The 23,759-nt window shown below is 37.7% G+C and overlaps 1 protein-coding gene across 3 annotated transcripts; it reads left to right on the forward strand.

Annotated features, from left to right (window-relative positions):
- The first annotated feature begins 609 nt into the window (after positions 1-609).
- LOC110455099 (hercynylcysteine sulfoxide lyase-like) lies at positions 610-22,785 on the forward strand. Of its 3 annotated transcripts, XM_021505042.1 has the most exons (14): positions 610-1,124; positions 2,760-2,902; positions 3,481-3,597; positions 3,992-4,105; positions 4,244-4,396; positions 16,182-16,327; positions 17,823-17,965; positions 18,543-18,659; positions 19,054-19,167; positions 19,325-19,477; positions 21,014-21,219; positions 21,513-21,671; positions 21,845-21,896; positions 22,220-22,312. In XM_021505042.1, exons 5-14 carry the CDS (start codon positions 4,331-4,333, stop codon positions 22,228-22,230), a joined length of 1,167 nt encoding a protein of 388 aa, XP_021360717.1. In that variant the 5' UTR covers positions 610-1,124; positions 2,760-2,902; positions 3,481-3,597; positions 3,992-4,105; positions 4,244-4,330; the 3' UTR covers positions 22,231-22,312. The 3 variants fall into 3 exon arrangements, with proteins under 3 accessions (XP_021360717.1, XP_021360715.1, XP_021360716.1); XM_021505040.1 differs by lacking the exon at positions 21,845-21,896 and having other exon boundaries at positions 639-1,124; positions 22,220-22,785; XM_021505041.1 differs by lacking the exons at positions 3,481-3,597; positions 3,992-4,105; positions 21,845-21,896 and having other exon boundaries at positions 639-1,124; positions 22,220-22,785.
- Positions 22,786-23,759: the final 974 nt, after the last annotated feature.

Raw genomic sequence — 23,759 nt, forward strand, 5'->3', positions numbered from 1 at the left:
TTGTAGTTATTGCACGGAAACGAAGCGCGTCAGATAATGACCTTTTCATTATTCAAGGGACCATAAGTCCGCCAAATGGAATCTGCTGAAAGTGATCATCGAACTTGGCCGAGCCCTTAAGGTATTTAACACTTTGATAAAGTTTGAAGTAAATCGGTCAACATTTGTTGTAGTTATTGCACGGAAACGAAGCGTGACAGACAGACAGACAGACAGACAGACAGTGATAGCCCCCGTTTCGGTGAAATCGGGGGATAAAAATGTTAACATACAGCCAAAACAATTACAATGTCTTACGGTTATTTGACGTTTTAACTGACATAAGGTAATTGATGTGGTAAGCAAACAGTAAACCGCAGGCGATTGTGAATGGAATCGATACTCATTTTGTTCACTCTATGAATAATGAATAACTTCACATTTTGATTATAGAAATGCACGCTATGGTAATTGACGGTCCTTACATGTAACATTACATCCATCTACCTGAACAGAGCTTTTAAGGTTTTATGTGTTAATGTATCACATTCCTGTGGTTTGTTAAACGTTGTATCACCTAGCAGTGCAGAAACCAGCTTACATAGGGTAAACACTATATTAACATATTTAAAAGAAAATATTTCAATAACCAGCAACATTAAACAAGTATCTATTTTGCTCTTTAAACTGTTGAAGCGTACAATGAGGTTATAGCGACGTTAATAATGCAAATTGCCTTTGACGTTTTAAATAAGTAATCTCGGAAAACTTCAAGTTTTATTATGTCGACGTGTTAAAGTTTCCGGTCGAATTAGCTCATATTTAATTTGAATTCTGCACAAAATAACGTACATCGGGTGTAGTCTTGCTTCATAGATCTTCTTTACAAAAGCAAACAGACTGGGGTTGTCAAGGTCTGCGCCTGTCGTCAAACGAAATTAAACCTTGTTCGTTATATGTTAACCAGGCAGCTTGTGAAATACATACATGTACATTTAGGCAGGAATGGACAGTCTGCAGGAACAATTCTCCGAATTTGGAACAAAATTACGACAGACAGATTTTGTTCTGGAGGAGGGATACACCTTCATTAATCATGGGTATAAAGGCGCTGTCCCGAAAACAGTAATTGCAGCAGAACAAAGGTGGGTGAAACTTTTGTAAATATTAAGCATAAGGAAAGTGATGCGTTATCAACACAGACTGTTAAGTTGGATGAGTTTTTAAGGAAAGTAGAATTATGTATTATCATGTCATGTCAGTGTATAAATAGAAAAGAACATTAAAACAGAATGAAGGTCTGTTGTAATCCTAGCATTGCTCCCAAAATATATAAGATAACCCAATCCGTAGTCAATGTCATATCATATTTGAAAACAAAATAGTTCGTCATCTACTTAGAGGACAATGGATCGGAAAAACGGAAATCGAACAAGGTCATTGCAACACCTGGAATATGTATCTTATCTCCTCTGTCTTCAAGTCAGTATCTCGCTGAGCGTCTCCCCCCTCCCCCTCTCTCTCTCTATATATCTCTCTATCTATCGATCGGCTGACTCGAAACCTCACGGGAAGCGTAAAGACGAATGATATCAAAGTAACCGATATTGAAATATGCATAACTTATAATGTAACGTAAATGTGACATACTTTGGATAAACATAGTCGAACGATCCTAACCAAGAGCATAACTTACGTAAACAATGTAATTCAGGAAAGATAAGCTACTGGATAGTTAAGCCCTGTTTCATTGCTCTAGTTCTTACTCGGGGTGTGAACGTTATTACGGTCGGTGAATAGTTTTGTCCGAATATGAATGAATACGAAAATGATTTTTGTTGTTGTTCAGCTTGAAGGGGCTTTTAGTCTGGATTTCTTCAATATAGCTTGAAATTGAAATTGGGTGATTGAGTGACTTATCGGATATTGCACTTGCCTTTAACTAAATCGGCAAGGGTCTGATACTCCGATAGAGCCTGAAGAGGTTTATGACCTGCCTGACCACGTAGGTTTTATTTGGGTATCTTAGTTTCTTTCCCAAATTAAGACTCTCTGCACGCTTCAATACGGGTCAACAAAAGTTGTTTATTAATATAAAAACTTACTCATAATTTTTAATTACTATATGTTTTGTTAAACATTAAAACGACTTTCTTATTATCTTAATTCCTTGTGATTAGCTCATTTTTTTAATACAACATAATTACTTGCGATCTTAAAAACAGAGTACTGTAAATATCAAGGTGAATCTTACAAGTTTTCTTTTATAAAGATGTTTGATCATACAAAATTCACAATTGTTATCATTTCTTGATTGAGTGTGAAGTTTCAATCTTCGCGTTTTATATAATGTTACTATCAAGAGAAGCAAGACTTCAATATATCACAATTACATAGTGTTATATAGTTTGTAACCTTAACTAGCTTGGAGGTAGGAAATCTTGTTGTGAAATATAAATTGTTATGAGACATAAAAGCAAGTATCTCGTGTGTAACAATTGTAATATAATCTCTCAAACCCTTGGGTCAGATAGGGAAATCACAACCCGAGGCGGAAGATTTTTAACTTGCCAAACTCGAGGCTTTGCCAAATGTTCGGCAACATAAGAATCTTTCCCCGAGGGTTTATATTCCCCTATCTCACCTCAAGGGGGCGACTGATTCTTTTTCTCTTAGCCTATTCACCCATATTGTAGTATATTCAAATGTAATGTTAACGTTAAGATTAAACATTAAGACAAAACATTTTTGTAAAATTTCACATTCTTTCTTTCTTGCAGATTCCAAGATGAGGTGAAGAGACAACCTGCTAATTCTTTCAGGAGAAAAAATTTATCAGCATGGATAAACGGTAGGGACTCCGTTGCGGAATTTCTAAACGCAGATCCAAATGACGTTGTCCTGGTTCCAAATGTAACTTCAGGTAAAATTCAAGTGCTGAAAATATAATCCTATTTACGATTCAAGTATATCAAATGCCACCAAATTTTCAAAACTTTTCGAAAGTCATCACAAGTACATGTAAAGATGCATAAATTCCGATCAAAATTTCCAGCTGACACTTTTAACAATTAACATGATTCGAATAATTTAAGGAGATATGCTATAAGGATACATGTATGTATGGTTATAATCAAAGTGTTTTCCATATATATTTGGTAACATGCAGAGCAATCCAATGTTTATCATGAGCCAACCGTTCCGAATGTCAGCATGGTAAAAAATAAGAATGGTCCTATGTCGCTCTATACTTACTACAAACCGTTCCGAATGTTACCATGGCTGCAAATATTGCAAAAACCGTCATCAACGGGAGAGTACGAACATTAGCTACAGGTCATCCCAAACCACTGACAATATAAATTAATACAATGCAATGTAAGGATGTGACAGTTGCTTACAGAACGTCGATCGACTATTATGGTTGTATGCACTTGTAGCTGAATAAAAATATTCAGTTGTAGATGGACCACATTTACATTTTCTTCAGACGTTTTGTAGGTATCAGCTCTATCTTGATGTCAATTCCTTTTGATACGGGAGACACAATTCTGGTCACCAACCTGTCATTTACGTCTACGAATAACGCATGCGCACAGCTCTTGCATCATCATAGAGGTTAGCATATAATAAACGTAGTGGTGTTCTTTCTACGAAACATAACTGGCAAACAAATGTTCTAATAGTGTGTTAACAAAACTAATGAGGAAACATATATTACGTTTGTCAAACCAGTCTTTGGTTTATTATTAAACGGTGTAGGCTTTTTAATGTCAGTCATTTAATGTTAGACTAAAACGTTCCTCACCTTGCATCTTTGTTCAACAGCATGGAAGAAAGTGTCGAGTAAATGTAAATCTATACAGTTTGTTTCATGTGTTGTGTATTTTACCTGAAAGCCAATGTGGTTTGCAAAGCGTAACTGTAAGATGTTCAAAGTAATTAATGAAAAATAAATATGTTTAGACTTAAATACGAGTGAAACTGATTGAAGGTGTTCTTTCACGTACAGGTGTGAAGACCAAGGTGCTCAACATTGTCGTTCCCATCGACAATTCAGCTCAAGTCGTCAACTTGTTTGAACAGGCGCTGAACAATGATTCGAACATCCGAATCGCCGTCGTTGGTACGGTCTTTTCAGTATTAACTTTTCATTTTGATTAACGTTTTCTTAAATGATTACCTCCCCTTCCTACTAATGTTACCTATCGATCAAAGGCAAGAATAAACACAAATAAATAATAATCTTGTTTGTTTTTTTCAGATTATATCTCATGCTCGTGCAGTATGCTGCTTCCGATAACAGAAATTGTACAGCTTTGTCAGAAGCACAACGTTATAAGCGTCATTGATGTGGCGCATGCTCCTGGACAACTTCCGCTTTGTCTTCACAAAATGGAAGCTGACTTTTTCACAGGTATGAACCTGCTAGTTGTTGTGCTAATTTTAAAAGAAAATGCATTTTGAATCATAACGCCAAGCACACATTTTAAAACAAAACGTTATACGGAACTAAATAATAATACGGACTGAATAACCTTGGTACTATGTTTTCCCTAAAACTGTTTTAAAATACTTCGGAATGTTACAATTTGTATGTATAACATTGCAATCAACTGTGATATATATACTTGGGCAATACAGTGTGCAACGTTGATAACAGTGCTGCCACAAGTCTTCGAAGGAGCTTAATTAGTACTGTTTAACAGATAGAAACCTAACGAAAATCAATAATAATAACACCATTTATTAAAAATGTTCGCATATTCAATGATCAATACATTTTTTAATCGATATATCGATTAACTATCGGTAGTATTGTACGTATTTGAAATATTTTTGATACTGATCTTTCCACTACAACTTGATAAAGCCTGTAGTTTCCTGTGTCGCCATTGCTTGTCTGTTGAGTCAGAATATGTGTCATGGAATAGAATAATTTTACATGTGATTGGCATTAGAACTAGTTGGTATGGGTGGTGGTGTGGTCGGGTGGCACAGTGGATAACATACTCGAGTTTCACTATGGCGGGCCGGGGTTTGATCCCCGATCAGACGTGCAACGTTATGGGTTCATTTGCCCGACCAAGTGGGTGTTGGTTTCACCCCACATTAAAACCCTCATCCTGGCGAACAAAAGTGATTGCATGTAGTATAAGGTGAAATAACTTGTTTCATAATTGTTGTATAATAGATAAAGTTTATATTTTTACCGACACCGTGCATGTTTGAATGGCGACCGTCAAAAACGAAGGTTATCAATGCGCTGGATCGAGATAAAATCAGATAAAAACTATCGAGTACCTGAAATAGAGGTTGACTAAACTTACGCTTGAAACGGTTTATTTTATATTTTTATTGAAAAGTATTTTAGGCCTCTCATATGGAAAGCGTTGTCAATTTTAGTCACCTAGATTATTTACATACCGCTGAAAAATGTATATCCTAATACCCTAATGACTTGTTTTACAGAAAATGTCGTATGTTTAAATATAACGCAAAATCACTATATTTCAAAAACTTGTCATTAAAAAATATAATGGACTCTATTGTCTGACCTTCAGTAACATAAAGAGAGGAGGCAGTGCATACATATCATATACACTATAAGCGCCTGGAGGTTAACGACCGACATTATACATGTACTTGTCCCAGATACTCTAAACATATATACCACGGAGTACATAATCAAGACCGTAACTCGCAATACACCAATAACAGAAATGACGACATTACAATTCATATGAAAACCAGATCAAAGCCAGATGTCTTGGAAGGATTATTGATACCACAGGTGCCTCATGTCATGATGTGTCTCGCCTGGACAGTATGATCGGGCAACCGGAGAAGGTTGAATTTGTGAAAAATCCAGGCATACAATTGTTTGTTGATCACACAGACACTTGAGACAGGCAGCTGGTGTTCGGGATCAAAGCAGAAGACACCGATAAGTTCGGTAGTGATACTGTTAAGTCGCTCGGAGGTGCAAAGACGAACTTCAGTTATAGTCTCATAAGATGAAGCTGCTATCGGCAGTACGTTAGTAGTAATATAGAAGGGCTTTGCCACACCTAATGTAAATATATATATATACACACACCATATACATATATATTTTGGGGAAAATGTCTCCCACATTTGTAATTACTTTAAAATAACTTGGACTGAAAATCTTTCACCTTGTCACAGCTACATAAGTCAAATAAAACCTGCAAAGTAATTATCTGAATACAAATCTGTAATACGATCAATCAATCATGATGGCATTTAATTACAAATTCGTGAAAATAATCTGTTATCGGTCTCCGAATGACTGCCTGTGCTCCATGGACATTCCTGATAGTATGGACTATTTTGCAAAACGTTGTGAAACGATTTTTATCCACCTAATTCTCAATTTATATTACAATGAGTGAATTACATAATAATCAAGGTTCCTTAGGAAAAATCCAAGTGAAAATAGTCTAACATGTTTATCAATACACCCAAACTTCACGACTGCCACAAACAGCATATACGGAGCACACCCACAGACCGAACCTGTCCGCTGGTTTCCGGTTCCGGTGTGATCTCCGTCAAGACACCAGCTCTTCATTCCCTGAACTATCTGCCGAAACAGGTTCAGGTGGTTCAGGTGACCTGGCTATATGTCATATAGGACTCATCTCACTTGTATGGAACGGACTAGACAAGGGAAACAACTCAGAAAGATTCCTCCTTTGAGCTATTACATACCTCTCCACCTCGGAGTCCGTATCGTAACTTGACTGCTCATGTGTTTCATCCTGTGATTGATCGAATATAGTCCTACATTGTCTCTTGCGAGTCAGTGGGACGACGATCTCCTCACTAGGGATCACATTGAATGGTAACAACATGTTACGATGGAGGGTACGCTGGAATCCCTTTCCACCTTCTGGTTTGACCTTGTAGACTGGTACCTCAATGTCAGGTATCTCGGTGACAACGTATGGGTCATGTTCCCATCGGTTTGCCAGTTTGAGCTTCCCCTGAATTCCAACCTTTCTAACCAGTATTCTGTCTCCTTCCTCAAGTTTTTACTCTCGCACTTTGGCATCATAGTGAGTATTATTACGAGCAGCATTTTTGTTAGCCTCGTCTGCAGCCATACGGTACGCATACTGGAGCCTAGTTTTTAACTTGCTAACATATGATACCGGATCAGCTCCCCCAGGTCTGGTTTGTTAGTACCTATGTAAAAAGGCATCTACTGACAATCGGGTGTGCCACCCAAACATGGCGTAATGGGGTGAAAAACTGGTAGCATCGCTCCTAGTAGCGTTATATTTTTGGACCAGCGGAGAAATGTAAGATTTCCAGTCTAGCTTCTGGTCATCTTCTAGAGTAGCTAGCATTTTCAAAAGAATCTGGTTGAAACGCTCAGCTGACCCGTTGCCCATTGGATAATATAGAGTTGTCCGGATTTTCTTTACCTCAGCAATCCTACATAGTTCCGTAATGACATTGATCTCGAAATTCCGACCTTTGTTACTATGGAGCTATGGAGCTACGGAAAGCTGCAGTGGACAATAAACTGTTCAAACAAGGCTTTAGCTGTTGTTTAAATAGTTTGGTTTTGACAGGAAATTGCCTGATCATATCGAGTGAAGTGGTCAGTAATAACCAACACATTCTCGCCCCCCCCCCCCCCCCCCCCCCCCCCTTCGACCTTCCTAGGCTAAGAAAGTCGATGCAAACCAACTCCATGGGCCTTGTGATCACAATGGGAACCATCTCTGCCAATGGTTTCCCAGGAGTCTTTCTCCTGATACATCTACCACATTGTTCTATTTTCCTATTAATATCCCCCTCCATACCAGGTCAATAAAATGGTCTTTCCCTTCCCCTGATGTCCAACATCATCGTACACACCCCTCAATGCTTGAAACTTATACGCTTCTGACAACACAAGTTGTCTCACCTTCTCACAATCTACAGTTGCGGTTCTGTACAAAACACCATGCTCAGGGGAAAGACGCTTTCGCTCCCGAAGGTACCTCCGCACCTTCGGCGACTCACCCATATCTCCCCTTGCACAAAAATCACCACTGCAGATGTCTACAACTCTAGCCAGTACTGAATCATCCGACTAATCAGCCTTCAAATTCGTGTTAGCCAGCTCACCACCATATACAGCTCCCTCCTCGGCCGTAGGAGTAATTGGATCAGTGGTGACACAATCAGCCATTACTGACTGACAGACTGCCCCAACCATATCGGTAAACAACTGAGGCTGACGGAACAATCCATCCACATTTGCATTTTCCTTCAAGTTCTGTAGGTTATTGTAAAATCATAACCTGCTAGAACGGCTACCACCGATGACTTGTAGCATCGAGCTTTGCCTTGGTTAGCGCTTAAGTAAGTGGGTTATTGTCAGTTAAGACCTTGAAACTGGTTCAATGCAAATAGTCGTGGAACTTATCAGTAACAGCCCACTTCAGAGCCAAAAACTCTCGCTTGGTTTCAGACAAAGGCTTGTATATGCAATGACCCGTTTGTGACCTTGCTGTTCCTGGTACAACACTGCACCAAGACCAGAGCCACTAGCATATGTGTGCACTAAGAAGGAGTTGTCGGCATAGCCCAGAATTGGTGGACTCAACAATTTCTCCTTCACAGTATCAAAGGCTGTTGGTCACCCCACACCCACAGTGCATGATTTATCTTTTTAGTCTTAGTTTTGTTACTGGTTTTCAATGACCCATTCCCTCTCAATAAACTTTTGAGTGGCTCGACAATCTTAGCATAATCCTTGATACACCTTATGTAATAACCAACAAATCAAAGAAACTGTCTAGTATCCTTAACATGCGTTGCTTTGGGCCAATCTACAACCGCTTTCAATTTCTCGGGATCTGTTCCGATCCCCTTATCTGATACGACATGGCCCAGATAAGTTACAGAAGTCTTAAAGAACTCGCATTTGTTTGGTTTCAACTTGAGACCGTGTTGCTCTAATCGAGAAAACACAGACTCTATCCTCTTGATGTGTTCCTGAAAAGTCTGGGAATATCGTCAATGCACACCAAACACTCTCGCAAATGTAGTTCCCCCATACACTTTTCCATAAGTCTTTGGAAAGTGTCGGGTGCATTGGTTAAACCAAAGCTAATACGGTTGCATTCATAAAAACCAAGATTTTCAACTGAGAAAGCTGTCTTTGGTTTATCCCCCTCCTCCATCTCGCCTTTAAAGTAACCTGAAGGTAAGTCGAGTTTAGAAAAGTTCTTTGACCTACTGAGTGTGTCAACAACATCGTCAAAACGAGGCAACATATAGGCGTCTTTACGCGTACGTACATTTATAGTTCTATATTCAATACAGAATCGTAGAGATCCGTCCTTCTTTCTCACTTAAACCTCGTTAGATAGACCTACACCTGCCTGTAACTTGTCTTTAACGTGTTGGCGCACCTCTTCATACATCCAAGGAGGTATCATCCTGTAAAATTGCTTAAATGGTTTGCTTTCCTCCAACTCTATCTTATGTTTCACTATATTAGCCTTTCCTAAATCAAATGGTTCCTTAGAAAATACTCTCAATCACTACTTTTGCCTCAACAGCCTGCTCCGAAGTTGAGTTTTCCTCCTCTAACTTAACACCTAACTCCACAAAACAATCTGACTCAACCTTAGAGTGTCCACCTATTTCAGAGGCTAGAATATCCTCTTTTTCCACAGCCTGAATGACACATAATTTCCCTTTGGGTCTTAGTGCTATAGGTTTGGCTGTAATGTTACATACACTACACCGCGTGGAGGCATACGATCCCCACGTTTCGCGGTGGCGTTCTATAGCGTGGAGGGGAGGTATACAAAAAGTCCACTCTCCACCGTGGAGAATATCCCATCCACTCTCCACCGGCTATACACGTTTGCTGCAAACGTGGAGTGAGCGTGGAGCAGTGAGCGAGATGACTCAACGTTACACCTTTGTAACGCGTGGAGGAAACATGGATGTGTATGTTCATGCATAGTTTAAACATATTTTATTTTAATAATTCAAAAGGAATTGGACACAGGTTATTACAACTTAAAAACGTCCTTTTCCATTAGTAATTACATAACTGCTTAATAATGCAATGGACAGCATTCTATATACAATAATATTTATACTTGAAAGTAACATTAATATACATAGATGGAAATAGATAGTATTTACATACCATTACTCACTTCAGTGACTTTAACATGATATACAATTACAGTTTTAATAAATTGGCAAAGTAATATCGTAATAATACAAGCATTGGCAAAGTAATGTCGTAATAATACAAGCATTGGCAAGGTAATGGCGTAATAATACAAGCATTGGCATAGGAATATGTTGACTTTTAACACATCGCATTATTGCTAAATGACGTATTATATATGTATATCAGAGTAACAGTTAAACGTATAGATATAATATAAACACTTTAATAAATTCAGCTTATGAAATCAAACTTCTTCAGATAATTGCCTCTCTCTCTCTCTCTCTCTCTCTCTCTCTCTCTCTCTCTCTCTCTCTCTCTCTCTCTCTCTTATTCTCATAAATGCTAAATAGAAACCCGATTTCATCATATAGTTTCAACATTAAAATAATTATTCAAAACGTTTTGTATTTTTTATATATTCTTGTACAAACAATCTTATAGCTTCGTTATCATTCTAACTAAGTATATCAGAACCACTCAATATGACATCTAGATCAATAAAACTACCAATCTAGATAATTTTATGAACAATGTTGCACGGCATTCATCAAATAGGTTACAATAAAAGAGATAGTGATAGTTGTTTTCTTCTTGATAAGAACAGTGACAATCTGAAGATGAGACTAAATTAACTTTAAAGAGATCCGCATTCAAAGCACTACTGCTTCAGTCTATTCTCAAGTTTCTCCCAACCGGTTTCCATATATAGAGACTGCCTACTTGCTATTCTGGCTGCTTCTGGTGGATTTTTTTCTAACCTATCCGAGCGTTATACACTTTCCTTTAGAGTTAATATACATAACAGTCCCGTCCTGTAACCGTCATACTGTACAGCCTCTCCTTGAATCGTCACACTATACAGTCTTGTCCCGTTATCGTCACAATGTACAGCCCCGTCATGTAAAAGGCACAATAAACAGTCCCGTCCTGTAAACGTCACACTGTAAAGTCCCGTCCTGTAAGCGTCACACTGTACAGTCCCGTCCTGTAAACGTCACAATGTACAGACCCGTCATGTAAAAGACACAATAAACAGTTCCGTCCTGTAAATGTCACACTGTACAGTTCCGTCCTGTAACCGTCATACTGTACAGCCTCTCCTTGAATCGTCACACTATACAGTCTTGTCCCGTTATCGTCACAATGTACAGCCCCGTCATGTAAAAGGCACAATAAACAGTCCTGTCCTGTAAACGTCATACTGTACAGTCCCGTACCGTATTCGTCACACTGTACAGTCTCGTCCTATAATCATCACACTGTACAGTCCTGTCCTATAATCATCATACTGTACAGTCCCGTCCTGTTATCATCACACTGTACAGTCCTGTCCTATAATAGTCACCATGTACAGTCCCGTCATGTTATCGTCATACTATACAGTCCTGTCCTATAATCATCACACTGTACAGTCCTGTCCTATAATCATCACACTGTACAGTCCCGTCCTGTTATCATCACACTGTACAGTCCTGTCCTATAATAGTCACCATGTACAGTCCCGTCATGTTATCGTCATACTATACAGTCCTGTCCTATAATCATCACACTGTACAGTCCTGTCCTGTAATCGTCACACTGTACAGTCAATTGTTCATTATTTCTTCATAAAGAGAAACTGTCGACGTGTGATATTATTTTCAAAGATGAAAATATGTTTGTCATTTCATCACAAAGTTACAAATAGGACTTTCTTTCTCGAAAAGGTGTATTTTACAGAACGGATAGATCTTATTACTTCAGAGTTTCAAAAATACTTTTGTATGAATTTCTATGATATTTTTTACATTGTTAGAGTTGGCAAAGAACTGACACCAGACCGGATCTTATGTTTTTGACTAATTTCTGAGCTGTTATGGTAAATGACAAGGGAGGTAACTTCATGAGATGTCAGCTAATAGCCTATACAGATCAGAGCAACTTCAGCAATATAGCTATCGAACCTCGCATGCATGCTGCAGGACAGATGTGAGGATATGAGCATAAGCAGTTAAATGGTAAGGGGGATAACCAAATATGATATCAGCTAATAGCTATACGGATAAGAGAAAGCTTCAGCGGTAATGCTATCGAACATCACATGTGGGCTAACTACTGTACATGACGATAAGCAGAGGTTCCACCTGAGTCCAAGCATAACCCATGTATTACGGTTCAGTCAAGACTTGGCATGGTGGTTCAATTCCTATTTAAGTCTATGCACGTTAGTTGGGGTTGAAGCTTTAAATTGTAGCTGATCCTGATAGCCTGATAGTAGTTAAATGTTGCTGCCCTGTTGTTTACGACATTTTATCTTGCTCTCGATTAGTGCTTTGCTGACCCCTCTGTGATGTAACTTGTCCTTATGTAAGACTCTGATGTTGCTGACTTGGCTATGTGTGCACGATATTGCTCTGCAACATTTCACTTGTAAGAGGCTGAGCTCTGGCCTAAGAATCAAGGACACAGCCAAGACGTATGCGTCATGCTGGAGCACAGTTCACTGGTCTTTTGACGCTGACCTGCAGTTACCTGAACGTAAATTATCATGTCTTGAAGGCCCCAATCTACTTTGCACCCAGTCAAAGGCAAATGTTCAGCACATTTGGCAGAGAACAACTTATGATAGTCATAGAACACTCTACCATGCGTGTTGTGTGCTTCAACCAACATACCCTCGTACAAATCTAGTTCTCTTCTCCTGCTGGGAAACGCTTCTCCCATAATGCGCTTGAATTTTCCGAAAGGGGTGATGAATTGAGAAAGTGTCAAATGATCCGAAAGATTTTTCTGATTTAACTCGTTTTGGCCTTTGACTATTGTGTGTCCTTTCATACATTTAAACCCCGGAATTAAAAGCAAAGCCTTATTTACGTCTTTACCTTCAAGTATTGCTTTTCTCAAACTTGGTGAGACGATGTCCATTTGTGGGATCAAATTCGCCGGCATTCCATTGGGTCCCATGTTTCTTATCCAAATGTCCGGCACTGGTGGCGCAAAACCTGTCCGTCTGGAGGGCCTCATGGTCTCCGCAGGTAGATTTGCGTAAGTCAACGCTAATGTGTGTTCGGAGACAGATTCAGTGTTAGGGTCAAATGGGATATCAGTTGGTGCATCATTGTCATTTGCTGTTGTATGAGGCCCATCTGTTGCTGTCCTAACGTGGGCGTGGCCGTATTTGCTGTTGTGTCCATTTCCGACATGCGCAGAACGTTCGTAGGGGGGGGGGGGGGGGGGGGGACTATAATCTGTCGTTATGTTCCTACGCGGTTGGGCTGCTAAGGCAGATGAAACTATTCGCGAAGTAGTTCCTTCTGTGTTCTGAAAGTTTACAGGATTGTTCTGAAGATTTGTCGAAGTATTCTTTGCAGTGTCTCGAGGAACGTTAATTTCCGCCTCGGTGGTCGTATAAGCTGCAGCAGCTAAGGCAATGTCTTGATCAGCTGCTGCTGCGGGGGCACTTGCGAGGAAACCCATGCCATTTGGCGCCACATCTTTGTTTAGCTCGTACAATGTTTTTAACACTGGTTTAGGAGTGTTGTTTGCCGTAATTATGCCCCTATTACATGTACTCTGTTCTTCTCTGAATTTCGTAACAGTCCAGTTTAATGGGTTAAAGAGATCGTACGGGACTGCCCGAGATCTTGTGTTCACACGATTCGGTCTGTTAGCCATTGTTACAAATGTAAACACACACACGTGCGGTTTCCTTGAATTGTCTTAACAGATGTGCGGAACACAGATATTGAATACAACAAGTTCAAAATAATTCTGATTTAGTTATTCGTCTTAGAAAAGAAAAACTCACCGTAATGCAGTGTCATTGTAACTGACCATCACGTTACAACAAAGCATATGTAAACAAAAACGCACGTTTGGTCGTGTCCAGTGCCGTACAAAGTAAAACCTCTAGAGGAAAGAAAATTGCACTTGTCGACTTGAAAGACATAGTTTTCTTCACAATCCTCGGATAGAAAAATGATGAAAATTGATATTCCGATGGTACAATACTGAAATTGACTGAGAACAATAAACAGTCCGACACTCTCCTACGAATTGCCTAGTAAGCTACTGACGCTGATTGACTGTCACGTGACTGTACTGTCCAGTCTCCTGACGTTTGACCAGTCACGTGGTCTTGACTGAAGCTATATTTACATATGATTTAATTTTGCCTATCTCCCCCATAATTTTGTTTTGGTATATATCGTATATACCTAAATGGAAAAACAACTGATGACGGAACTACTTTTTACACTTCAGAATGCAAAATTACAACGCAGGTTTGTTTTAGCGCAATTGTTTAGTTTACGTACAGAATAAATAAAGCTTTAACTGTGCATTTACAACGTTTTTGTCTACCGTTTTTAAAATTAAATTATAAAGAATGCTCAAGATTTTGTTTTGGTTTATACGGTATATACCGAAAATATATCTGGGTCATTCCTTAAATATACCAACGAGTATGCATTGAAATACATAACCAACCCTCCCAAAGCATTCTAATTAGACATTAAATTAAAAGATATAACAAAGGATGAGAAACATTGTACTTTAGTGTTGTATATACACAAATCTTATTTAATATCATTGCATAATAAGATTTCCAAAAGCGTAACAGCGCCTGTCAAATCCTTTATTATGTGACACATTTACATATCGTGCTAAATTATTCGTTCACTAGTATTTCAAGGGAACGATGAAAGTTACAAGGTTGCATCAAGCTCAATTAAAACAAGCAAATTCGTGGAATCTTTATCCCCCGCTTGCAGGACATATTGTGGGTTAACATTATGGAGGTTAGGTTTAAACATGTGAGTATCGTGCTGTTGAAACATTATGTAAAGCTTAAAACTTGAAGAAAAGGAAAAAAACGCCTATACCTCATTGAGTATCCATTAATATGCACAAATCACATCGGTTGGCAAACTTAGCATGAGTCAGATGTGCATACGGAATTTGGTTGAAACATCTGAACAATCAGACGAAAAACAAAGAGTGCCCAAGATGGGTGAACAGACAGAGGAACACAAACATTGTTATCAAGTTTGTAGGAATTTGGCTAATATTTGCTAGAGTTATTAAGCAGAAACTGCAGATAATGGCGTTTTTCGTTAATAAAGGGCCCATAACGTTNAGCCCTTAAGGTATTTAACACTTTGATAAAGTTTGAAGTAAATCGGTCAACATTTGTTGTAGTTATTGCACGGAAACGAAGCGTGACAGGCAGACAGACAGACAGACAGACAGTGATAGCCCCCGTTTCGGTGAAATCGGGGGATAAAAATGTTAACATACAGCCAAAACAATTACAATGTCTTACGGTTATTTGACGTTTTAACTGACATAAGGTAATTGATGTGGTAAGCAAACAGTAAACCGCAGGCGATTGTGAATGGAATCGATACTCATTTTGTTCACTCTATGAATAATGAATAACTTCACATTTTGATTATAGAAATGCACGCTATGGTAATTGACTGTCCTTACATGTAACATTACATCCATCTACCTGAACAGAGCTTTTAAGGTTTTATGTGTTAATGTATCACATTCCTGTGGTTTGTTAAACGTTGTATCACCTAGCAGTGCAGAAACCAGCTTACATAGGGTAAACACTATATTAACATATTTAAAAGAAAATATTGCAATAACCAGCAACATTAAACAAGTATCTATTTTGCTCTTTAAACTGTTGAAGCGTACAATGAGGTTATAGCGACGTTAAAAATGCAAATTGCCTTTGACGTTTTAAATAAGTAATCTCGGAAAACCTCAAGTTTTATTATGTCGACGTGTTAAAGTTTCCGGTCGAATTAGCTCATATTTAATTTGAATTCTGCACAAAATAACGTACATCGGGTGTAGCCTTGCTTCATAGATCTTCTTTACAAAAGCAAACAGACTGGGGTTGTCAAGGTCTGCGCCTGTCGTCAAACGAAATTAAACCTTGTTCGTTATATGTAAACCAGGCAGCTTGTGAAATACATACATGTACATTTAGGCAGGAATGGACAGTCTGCAGGAACAATTCTCCGAATTTGGAACAAAATTACGACAGACAGATTTTGTTCTGGAGGAGGGATACACCTTCATTAATCATGGGTATAAAGGCGCTGTCCCGAAAACAGTAATTGCAGCAGAACAAAGGTGGGTGAAACTTTTGTAACTATTAAGCATAATGTATTATCATGTCATGCCAGTGTATAAATAGAAAAGAACATTAAAACAGAATGAAGGTCTGTTGTAATCGTAGCATTGCTCACAAAATATATAAGATTACCCAATCCGTAGTCAATGTCATATCATATTTGAAAACAAAATAGTTCGTCTCTACTTAGAGTACAATGGATCGGAAAAACGATCTGTCTTCAAGTCAGTATCTCGCTGGGCGTCTCCCCCCCTCTCTCTCTATATATATATATCTCTATCTATCGATCGACTGACTCGAAACCTCACGGGAAGCGTAAAGACGAATGATATCAAAGTAACCGATATTAAAAAATGTGACATACTTTGGATAAACATAGTCGAACGATCCTAACCAAGAGAATAACTTACGTAAACAATGTAATTCAGGAAAGATAAGCTACTGGATAGTTACGCCCTGTTTCATTGCTCTAGTTCTTATTCAGGTTGTTAACGTTATTACGGTCGGTGAATAGTTTTGTCCGAATATGAATGAATACGAAAATGATTTTTGTTGTTGTTCAGCTTGAAGGGGCTTTTAGTCTAGATTTCTTCAATATAGCTTGAAATTGAAATTGGCTGGTTGAGTGACTTATCGGATATTGCTCTTGCCTTTAACTAACTCGGCAAGGGTATGATACTCCGATAGAGCGTGAAGAGGTTTATGACCTGCCTGACCACGTAGGTTTTATCTGGGTATCTTAGTTTCTTTCCAAAATTAAGACCCTCTGCACGCTTCAATACGGGTCAACAAAAGTTGTTTATTAATATAAAAACTTACTCATAATTTTTAATTACTTTATGTTTTGTTAAACATTAAAACGACTTTCTTATTATCTTAATTCCTTGTGATTAGCTCATTTCTTTAATACAACGTAATAACTTGCGATCTTAACAACAGAGTACTGTATATATTAAGGTGAATCATACACGTTTTCTTTTATAAAGATGTTTGATCATACAAAAGTCACAAATCTTATCATTTCTTGATTGAGTGTGAAGTATCAGTCTTTGCGTTTTATATAATGTTACTATCAAGAGAAGCAAGACTTCAATGTATCACAATTACATTGTGTTATATAGTTTGTAACCTCAACTAGCTTGGAGGTAGGAAATCTTGTTGTGAAATATAAATTGTTATGAGACATAAAGACAAGTGTCTCGTGTGTAACAATTGTAATATAATCTCTCAAACCCTTGGGTCAGATAGGGAAATCACAACCCGAGGCGGAAGATTTTTGAATTGCCAAACTCGAGGCTTTGCCAAATGTTCGGCAACTTAAGAATCTTTCCCCGAGGGTGTAGATTCCCCTATCTCACCTCAAGAGGGCGACTGATTCTTTTTCTCTTAGCCTTTTCACCCATATTGTGTTATATTCAAGTGTAATGTTAACGTTAAGATTAAACATTAAGACAAAATATTTTTGTAAAATTTCACATTCTTTCTTTCTTGGAGATTCCAAGATGAGGTGAAGAGACAACCTGCTAATTCTTTCATGAGAAAAAAACTATCAGCATGGATAAACGGTAGGGACTCGGTTGCGGAGTTTCTAAACGCAGATCCAAATGACGTTGTCCTTGTTCCAAATGTAACTTCAGGTAAAATTCAAGTGCTTAAAATATAATCCTATTTACGATTTAAGTATATCAAATGCCACCAAATTTTCAAAACGTTTCGAAAGTCATCTCAAGTACATGTATAGATGCATAAATTCCGATCAAAGTTTTCCAGCTGACACCGTTAAAAATTAACATGATCCGAATAATTTAAGGAGATATGTTATAAGGATACATGTATGTATGATAATAATCAAAGTGTTTTCCATATATATTTGGTAACATGCGGAGTAAGCCAATGTTTATCATGAGCCAACCGTTCCGAATGTCAGCATGGTAAAAATAAGAATGGTCCTCTGTCGCTCTATACTTACTACAAACCGTTCCGAATGACACCATGGCTACAAATATTGCAAAATCCGTCATCAACGGGAGAGTACGAACATTAGCTTCAGGTCATCCCAAACCACTGACAATCTAAATTGATACAATGCAATGTTAGGATGTGACATTTGCTTACAGAACGTCGATCTACTGTTATGGTTGTATGCACTTGTAGTTCGATAAAACATTCAGTTGTAGATGGGCCACATTTACATTTTATTCTGACGCGTTGTAGGTATCAGCTCGATCTTGATGTCGATTCCTTTTGATACGGGAGACACAATTCTGGTCACCAACCTGTCATTTACGTCTACGAATAACGCATGCGCACAGCTCTTGCATCATCATAGAGGTTAGCATATAATAAACGTAGTGGTGTTCTTTCTACGAAACATAACTGGCAAACAAATGTTCTAATAGTGTGTTAACAAAACTAATGAGGAAACATATATTACGTTTGTCAAACCAGTCTTTGGTTTATTATTAAACGGTGTAGGCTTTTTAATGTCAGTCATTTAATGTTGGACTAAAACGTTCCTCACCTTGCATCTTTATTAAACAGCATGGAAGAAAGTGTCGAGTAAATGTAAATCTATACAGTTTGTTTCATGTGTTGTGTATTTTACCTGAAAGCCAATGTGGTTTGCAAAGCGTAACTGTAAGATGTTCAAAGTAATTAATGAAAAATAAATATGTTTAGACTTAAATACGAGTGAAACTGATTGAAGGTGTTCTTTCACGTACAGGTGTGAAGACCAAGGTGCTCAACATTGTCGTTCCCATCGACAATTCAGCTCAAGTCGTCAACTTGTTTGAACAGGCGCTGAACAATGATTCAAACATCCGAATCGCCGTCGTTGGTATTGTATGAAAGCATGTGCACGGTCTTTTCAGTATTAACTTTTCATTTTGATTAACGTTTTCTTAAATGATTACCTCCCCTTCCTACTAATGTTACCTATCGATCAAAGGCAAGAATAAACACAAATAAATAATAATCTTGTTTGTTTTTTTCAGATTATATCTCATGCTCGTGCAGTATGCTGCTTCCGATGACAGAAATTGTACAGCTTTGTCAGAAGCACAACGTTATAAGTGTCATTGATGGGGCGCATGCTCCTGGACAACTTCCGCTTTGTCTTCACAAAATGGAAGCTGACTTTTTCACAGGTATGAACCTGCTAGTTGTTGTGCTAATTTTAAAAGAAAATGCATTTTGAATCATAACGCCAAGCACACATTTTAAAACAAAACGTTATACGGAACTAAATAATAATACTGACTGAATAACCTTGGTACTATGTTTTCCCTTTAACTGTTTTAAAATACTTCGGAGTGTTACAATTTGTATGTATAACAGTGTAATCAACTGTGATATTATATACTTGGGCAATACAGTGTGCAACGTTGATAACAGTGCTGCCATAAGTCTTTGAAGGAGCTTAATTAGTACTGTTTAACAGATAGAAACCTAACGAAAATCAATAATAATGACACCATTTATTAAAAATGTTCGCATATTCAATGATCAATACACTTTTTAAACGTTATATTGATTAACTATCGGTAGTATTGTACGTATTTGAAATATTTTTTATACTGATCTTTCCACTACAACTTGATAAAGCCTGTAATTTCATGTGTCGCCATTGCATGTTTGTTGAGTCAGAATATGTGTCATGGAATAGAATAATTTTACATGTGATTGGCATTAGAAATAGTTGGTTTGGGTGGTGGTGTGGTCGGGTGGCACAGTGGATAACATACTCGAGTTTCACTATGGCGGGCCGGGGTTTGATCCCCGGTCAGGCGTGCAACGGTATGGGTTCATTTGCCCGACCAAGTGGGTGTTGGTTTCACCCCACATTAAAACCCTCATCCTGGCGAACAAAAGTGATTGCATGTAGTATAAGGTGAAATAATTTGTTTTATAATTATTGTTTAATAGATAAAGTTTATATTTTTACCGACACGGTGCATGTTTGAATGGCGACCGTCAAAAGCGAAGGTTATTAATGCGCTGGATCGAGATAAAATCAGATAAAAACTATCGAGTACCTGAAATAGAGGTTGACTAAACTTACGCTTGAAACGGTTTATTTTATATTTTTATTGAAAAGTATTTTAGGCCTCTCATATGGAAAGCATTGTCAATTTTAGTCACCTAGATTATTTGCATACCGCTGAAAAATGTATATCCTAATATCCTAATGACTTGTTATACAGAAAATGTCGTATGTTTAAATATAACGCAAAATCACTATATTTCAAAAACTTGTCATTAAAAATTTAATGGACTCTATTGTCTGACCTTCAGTAACATAAAGAGAGGAGGCAGTGCACACATATCATATACACTATAAGCGCCTGGAGGTTAACGACCGACATTATACATGTACTTGTCCCAGATACTCTAAACATATATACCACGGAGTACATAATCAAGACCGTAACTCGCAATACACCAATAACAGAAATGACGACATTACAATTTATATGAAAACCATATCAAAGCCAGATGTCTTGGAAGGATTATTGATACCACAGGTGCCTCATGTCATGATGTGTCTCGCCTGGACAGTATGAGGGCCAAGAAGTCCACTAGTCTGTGTTACGGTAGAAACATATATCAAATTTGCACATCTGGTCAAGATGATAATCATAGTTATCTTAAATAAACTTGTATCACGAGATTTTTGGTTTCAGGAAATTGTCACAAATGGATGTTTGCGCCATGGGGATGTGCCTTTGTGTGGAAGAATAAGAAGGTTACTTTCCCGCTGAGATCCCTCACTAGTTCATCTCCAAATGACGACCTTGTGTCACAGTTCTGTATTCAAGGCACTAGGGACGACAGTTGTTACAACTCCCTACCCACCGCTGTAGAATACATCAGATCTAAAGGAGGACTAGTGAGTTATCAAATATACAGTGCATAATTACATTTTCTGATCCCTCCTTCCTCCCCTCAAAAACCAACAAGAAACAACAATAAAAACAATGATGTTTTGTTGCAGTTCGCAAGGAAATGAACAAGTGTATCCAAACTTGGTTTATCATTTGAAGTTATTTGAGTCTTGCGCTATATTTTAATCAAACTTACATGTAGCTAAATTCATTTAGTTTGCCCTTCAGTGTACCTCGAGACGTGATGCAGAGTAAAAAATATAACCAGCTCGATTAAAGAAAGATCTTCATTTTGTAGGAGAGAATATCAGAATACAACACAAGACTTTTACATATGGCGTCAGACCATCTGATATCGTTGTGGAAGACGAGTAAGCTACTGATCCCATCCTCCATGGAGCCGCCGTTCCTGAGGTTGATACGTCTCCCAGAAATCCCTGGCTTCGGGACCTCCAAGGTAGTCAGGAAAACTGAAATGTTTGGTTTAAGAATTCCTACATACTTTCATTTCTAAAATGTTTTTAGTATATATCATAATAAATAATTGTTTATGTAATGGTTAAAAGAAGGACATATTTTTGTATGGCAATTTATATGTTATTCCAAATAGTATATATCTTTTTATCCTAGGTATTTGCTATGTTACCTGACAGCATTTTTTTAAAACATTTTCTTCACGTTGGTAAGTATGTACTGACAGCATTTATTTCAACAAAGTAAACTTTCAATCAGACAACAATAACAAATACTTTCAAATGTGAGAAGAAAGCTTCATAATAAGCACGTAGTGTGTCACCATTGACTAATAATAGCTCATTCGTGCTACATATAAGCTACATATTCAATAGATTTGCACATGATCTAACGCATGCATCACAAAGATAAGTTAAATACAAAGACATGAAATAACATATAATATAATATACATCAATATAGATGACATAACATATCCAAAAAGATAGTGAATAGTTGGATGATCTACTTTTCTGATGTTATTATTAATAGGAAGATGCTAACTCACTGATGGACCTCATGTACGAAAACTACCATATTGACGTCTCTATGAAGTCCGTGAACAACCAGCTGTACGTCCGTTTGTCTGTCCAGATCTACAACTGTCTTGAGGATTACATGACATTGGGGGAAGTGGTGATGTCGATGGCTGGGAGGGAAACAACAGATATCTGAATATTGACAATATCGACAAGTATAATTAAGTTGATAATTGAATAATTTTAATACTCAGATAAACATACAGGGAAGCAACATACCTACTCTACTACAATAGTGTAAGAATAAAAGTAACATGTAACGCCGTTTCAACTGGCTAGAAATCATTTGCTTTTACTCAGTAATTGGGAATATTTTATACTCATATCCGTATATTTAGGAGACTTTAAAGCTCCTTTTGATTGATCGGACTTGTAAGTGGCAATATACATTTACTCTGTCCATTGATATACCAATTTGTATGTTCATTCGACAAAATGACAAACGACAACGAAAACATCATCTTTCATGTACAAAATCTGTTTTCCAATCAATCATGTCGGAATAAAATATCATATCGATTTCTTTAATCCGTCTTTTTTCAAAAGTGAGCTTGCACTTGATAATTAAGTAGAGATATATTTTCATTAAATTCTTTTTATGAAGCAAGACGCTGAGTTGTACAACCTATATGAAGCACTGTTTAAGGATTAACTTGAATATATTTTTCATGTTATGGAGCTATAACACAAAAAACCGGACTGTACTCTAAATAAACCGCGAAGCCGTTTATGATGAGAGTACACTCCGTTTTTATTTGTGTTATAGCTCCATAACATGAAAAAGATATTCAAGTTAATCCTTATAATTTAATCTACTATACACAATCCCTGTGGAAATCCACTTTTATTGATGGACTCTTTTTTTTAGAAACTATTGCGCTGCTGTATCAGCCAAACAAAAGCGACGTTACAAACGGCGACGTCATCTTTTTACGTTATGGGGTGATAACATAAATTTTTGAGCCAATGAAAATGCTTGTTACAAGCAAGATTAAATTATTACAGATGATCAAGGATATGTGTAAGTCCAGCAGCCTATACACTGACCTAAACAACGTTCTTACAATGAGCATGACTGACAGAAACACGTTCCGGAGATAGTGCAGCCGTATATAGCTGTACTCCTGAGGGGTCGATGTCGACCAGGAGTGAATAACTGCATTCAGTGAAAGGAAACATTTCGAGTCTATAAAACTCGCTCCATTACTTTACCAACTAAAACGCCATCTTACAAAAAAATGGTTTCATGCGTTTCGCGATCCCTAGTACAATGCATGAGAAACTCGCTTAAAGGCAATTTGCCAAAATATATTCTCTGGTCACAACTACATAATACATGAACATGATATGTATGTAATGAAATGAAATGAGATAAGGCGCCCCTCGTCTATGTAATTGAAGTTGATTATATTTCACAATGAATCAAATAGCTTGCTTGAATTTGAGCTACACCCTACCTGTAACCTATCTGATGCAGTGTGTATATACACTTT

The sequence above is a fragment of the Mizuhopecten yessoensis genome, unplaced genomic scaffold (assembly GCF_002113885.1).
Source record: "Mizuhopecten yessoensis strain PY_sf001 unplaced genomic scaffold, ASM211388v2 scaffold8131, whole genome shotgun sequence".
Taxonomy (NCBI): domain Eukaryota; kingdom Metazoa; phylum Mollusca; class Bivalvia; order Pectinida; family Pectinidae; genus Mizuhopecten; species Mizuhopecten yessoensis.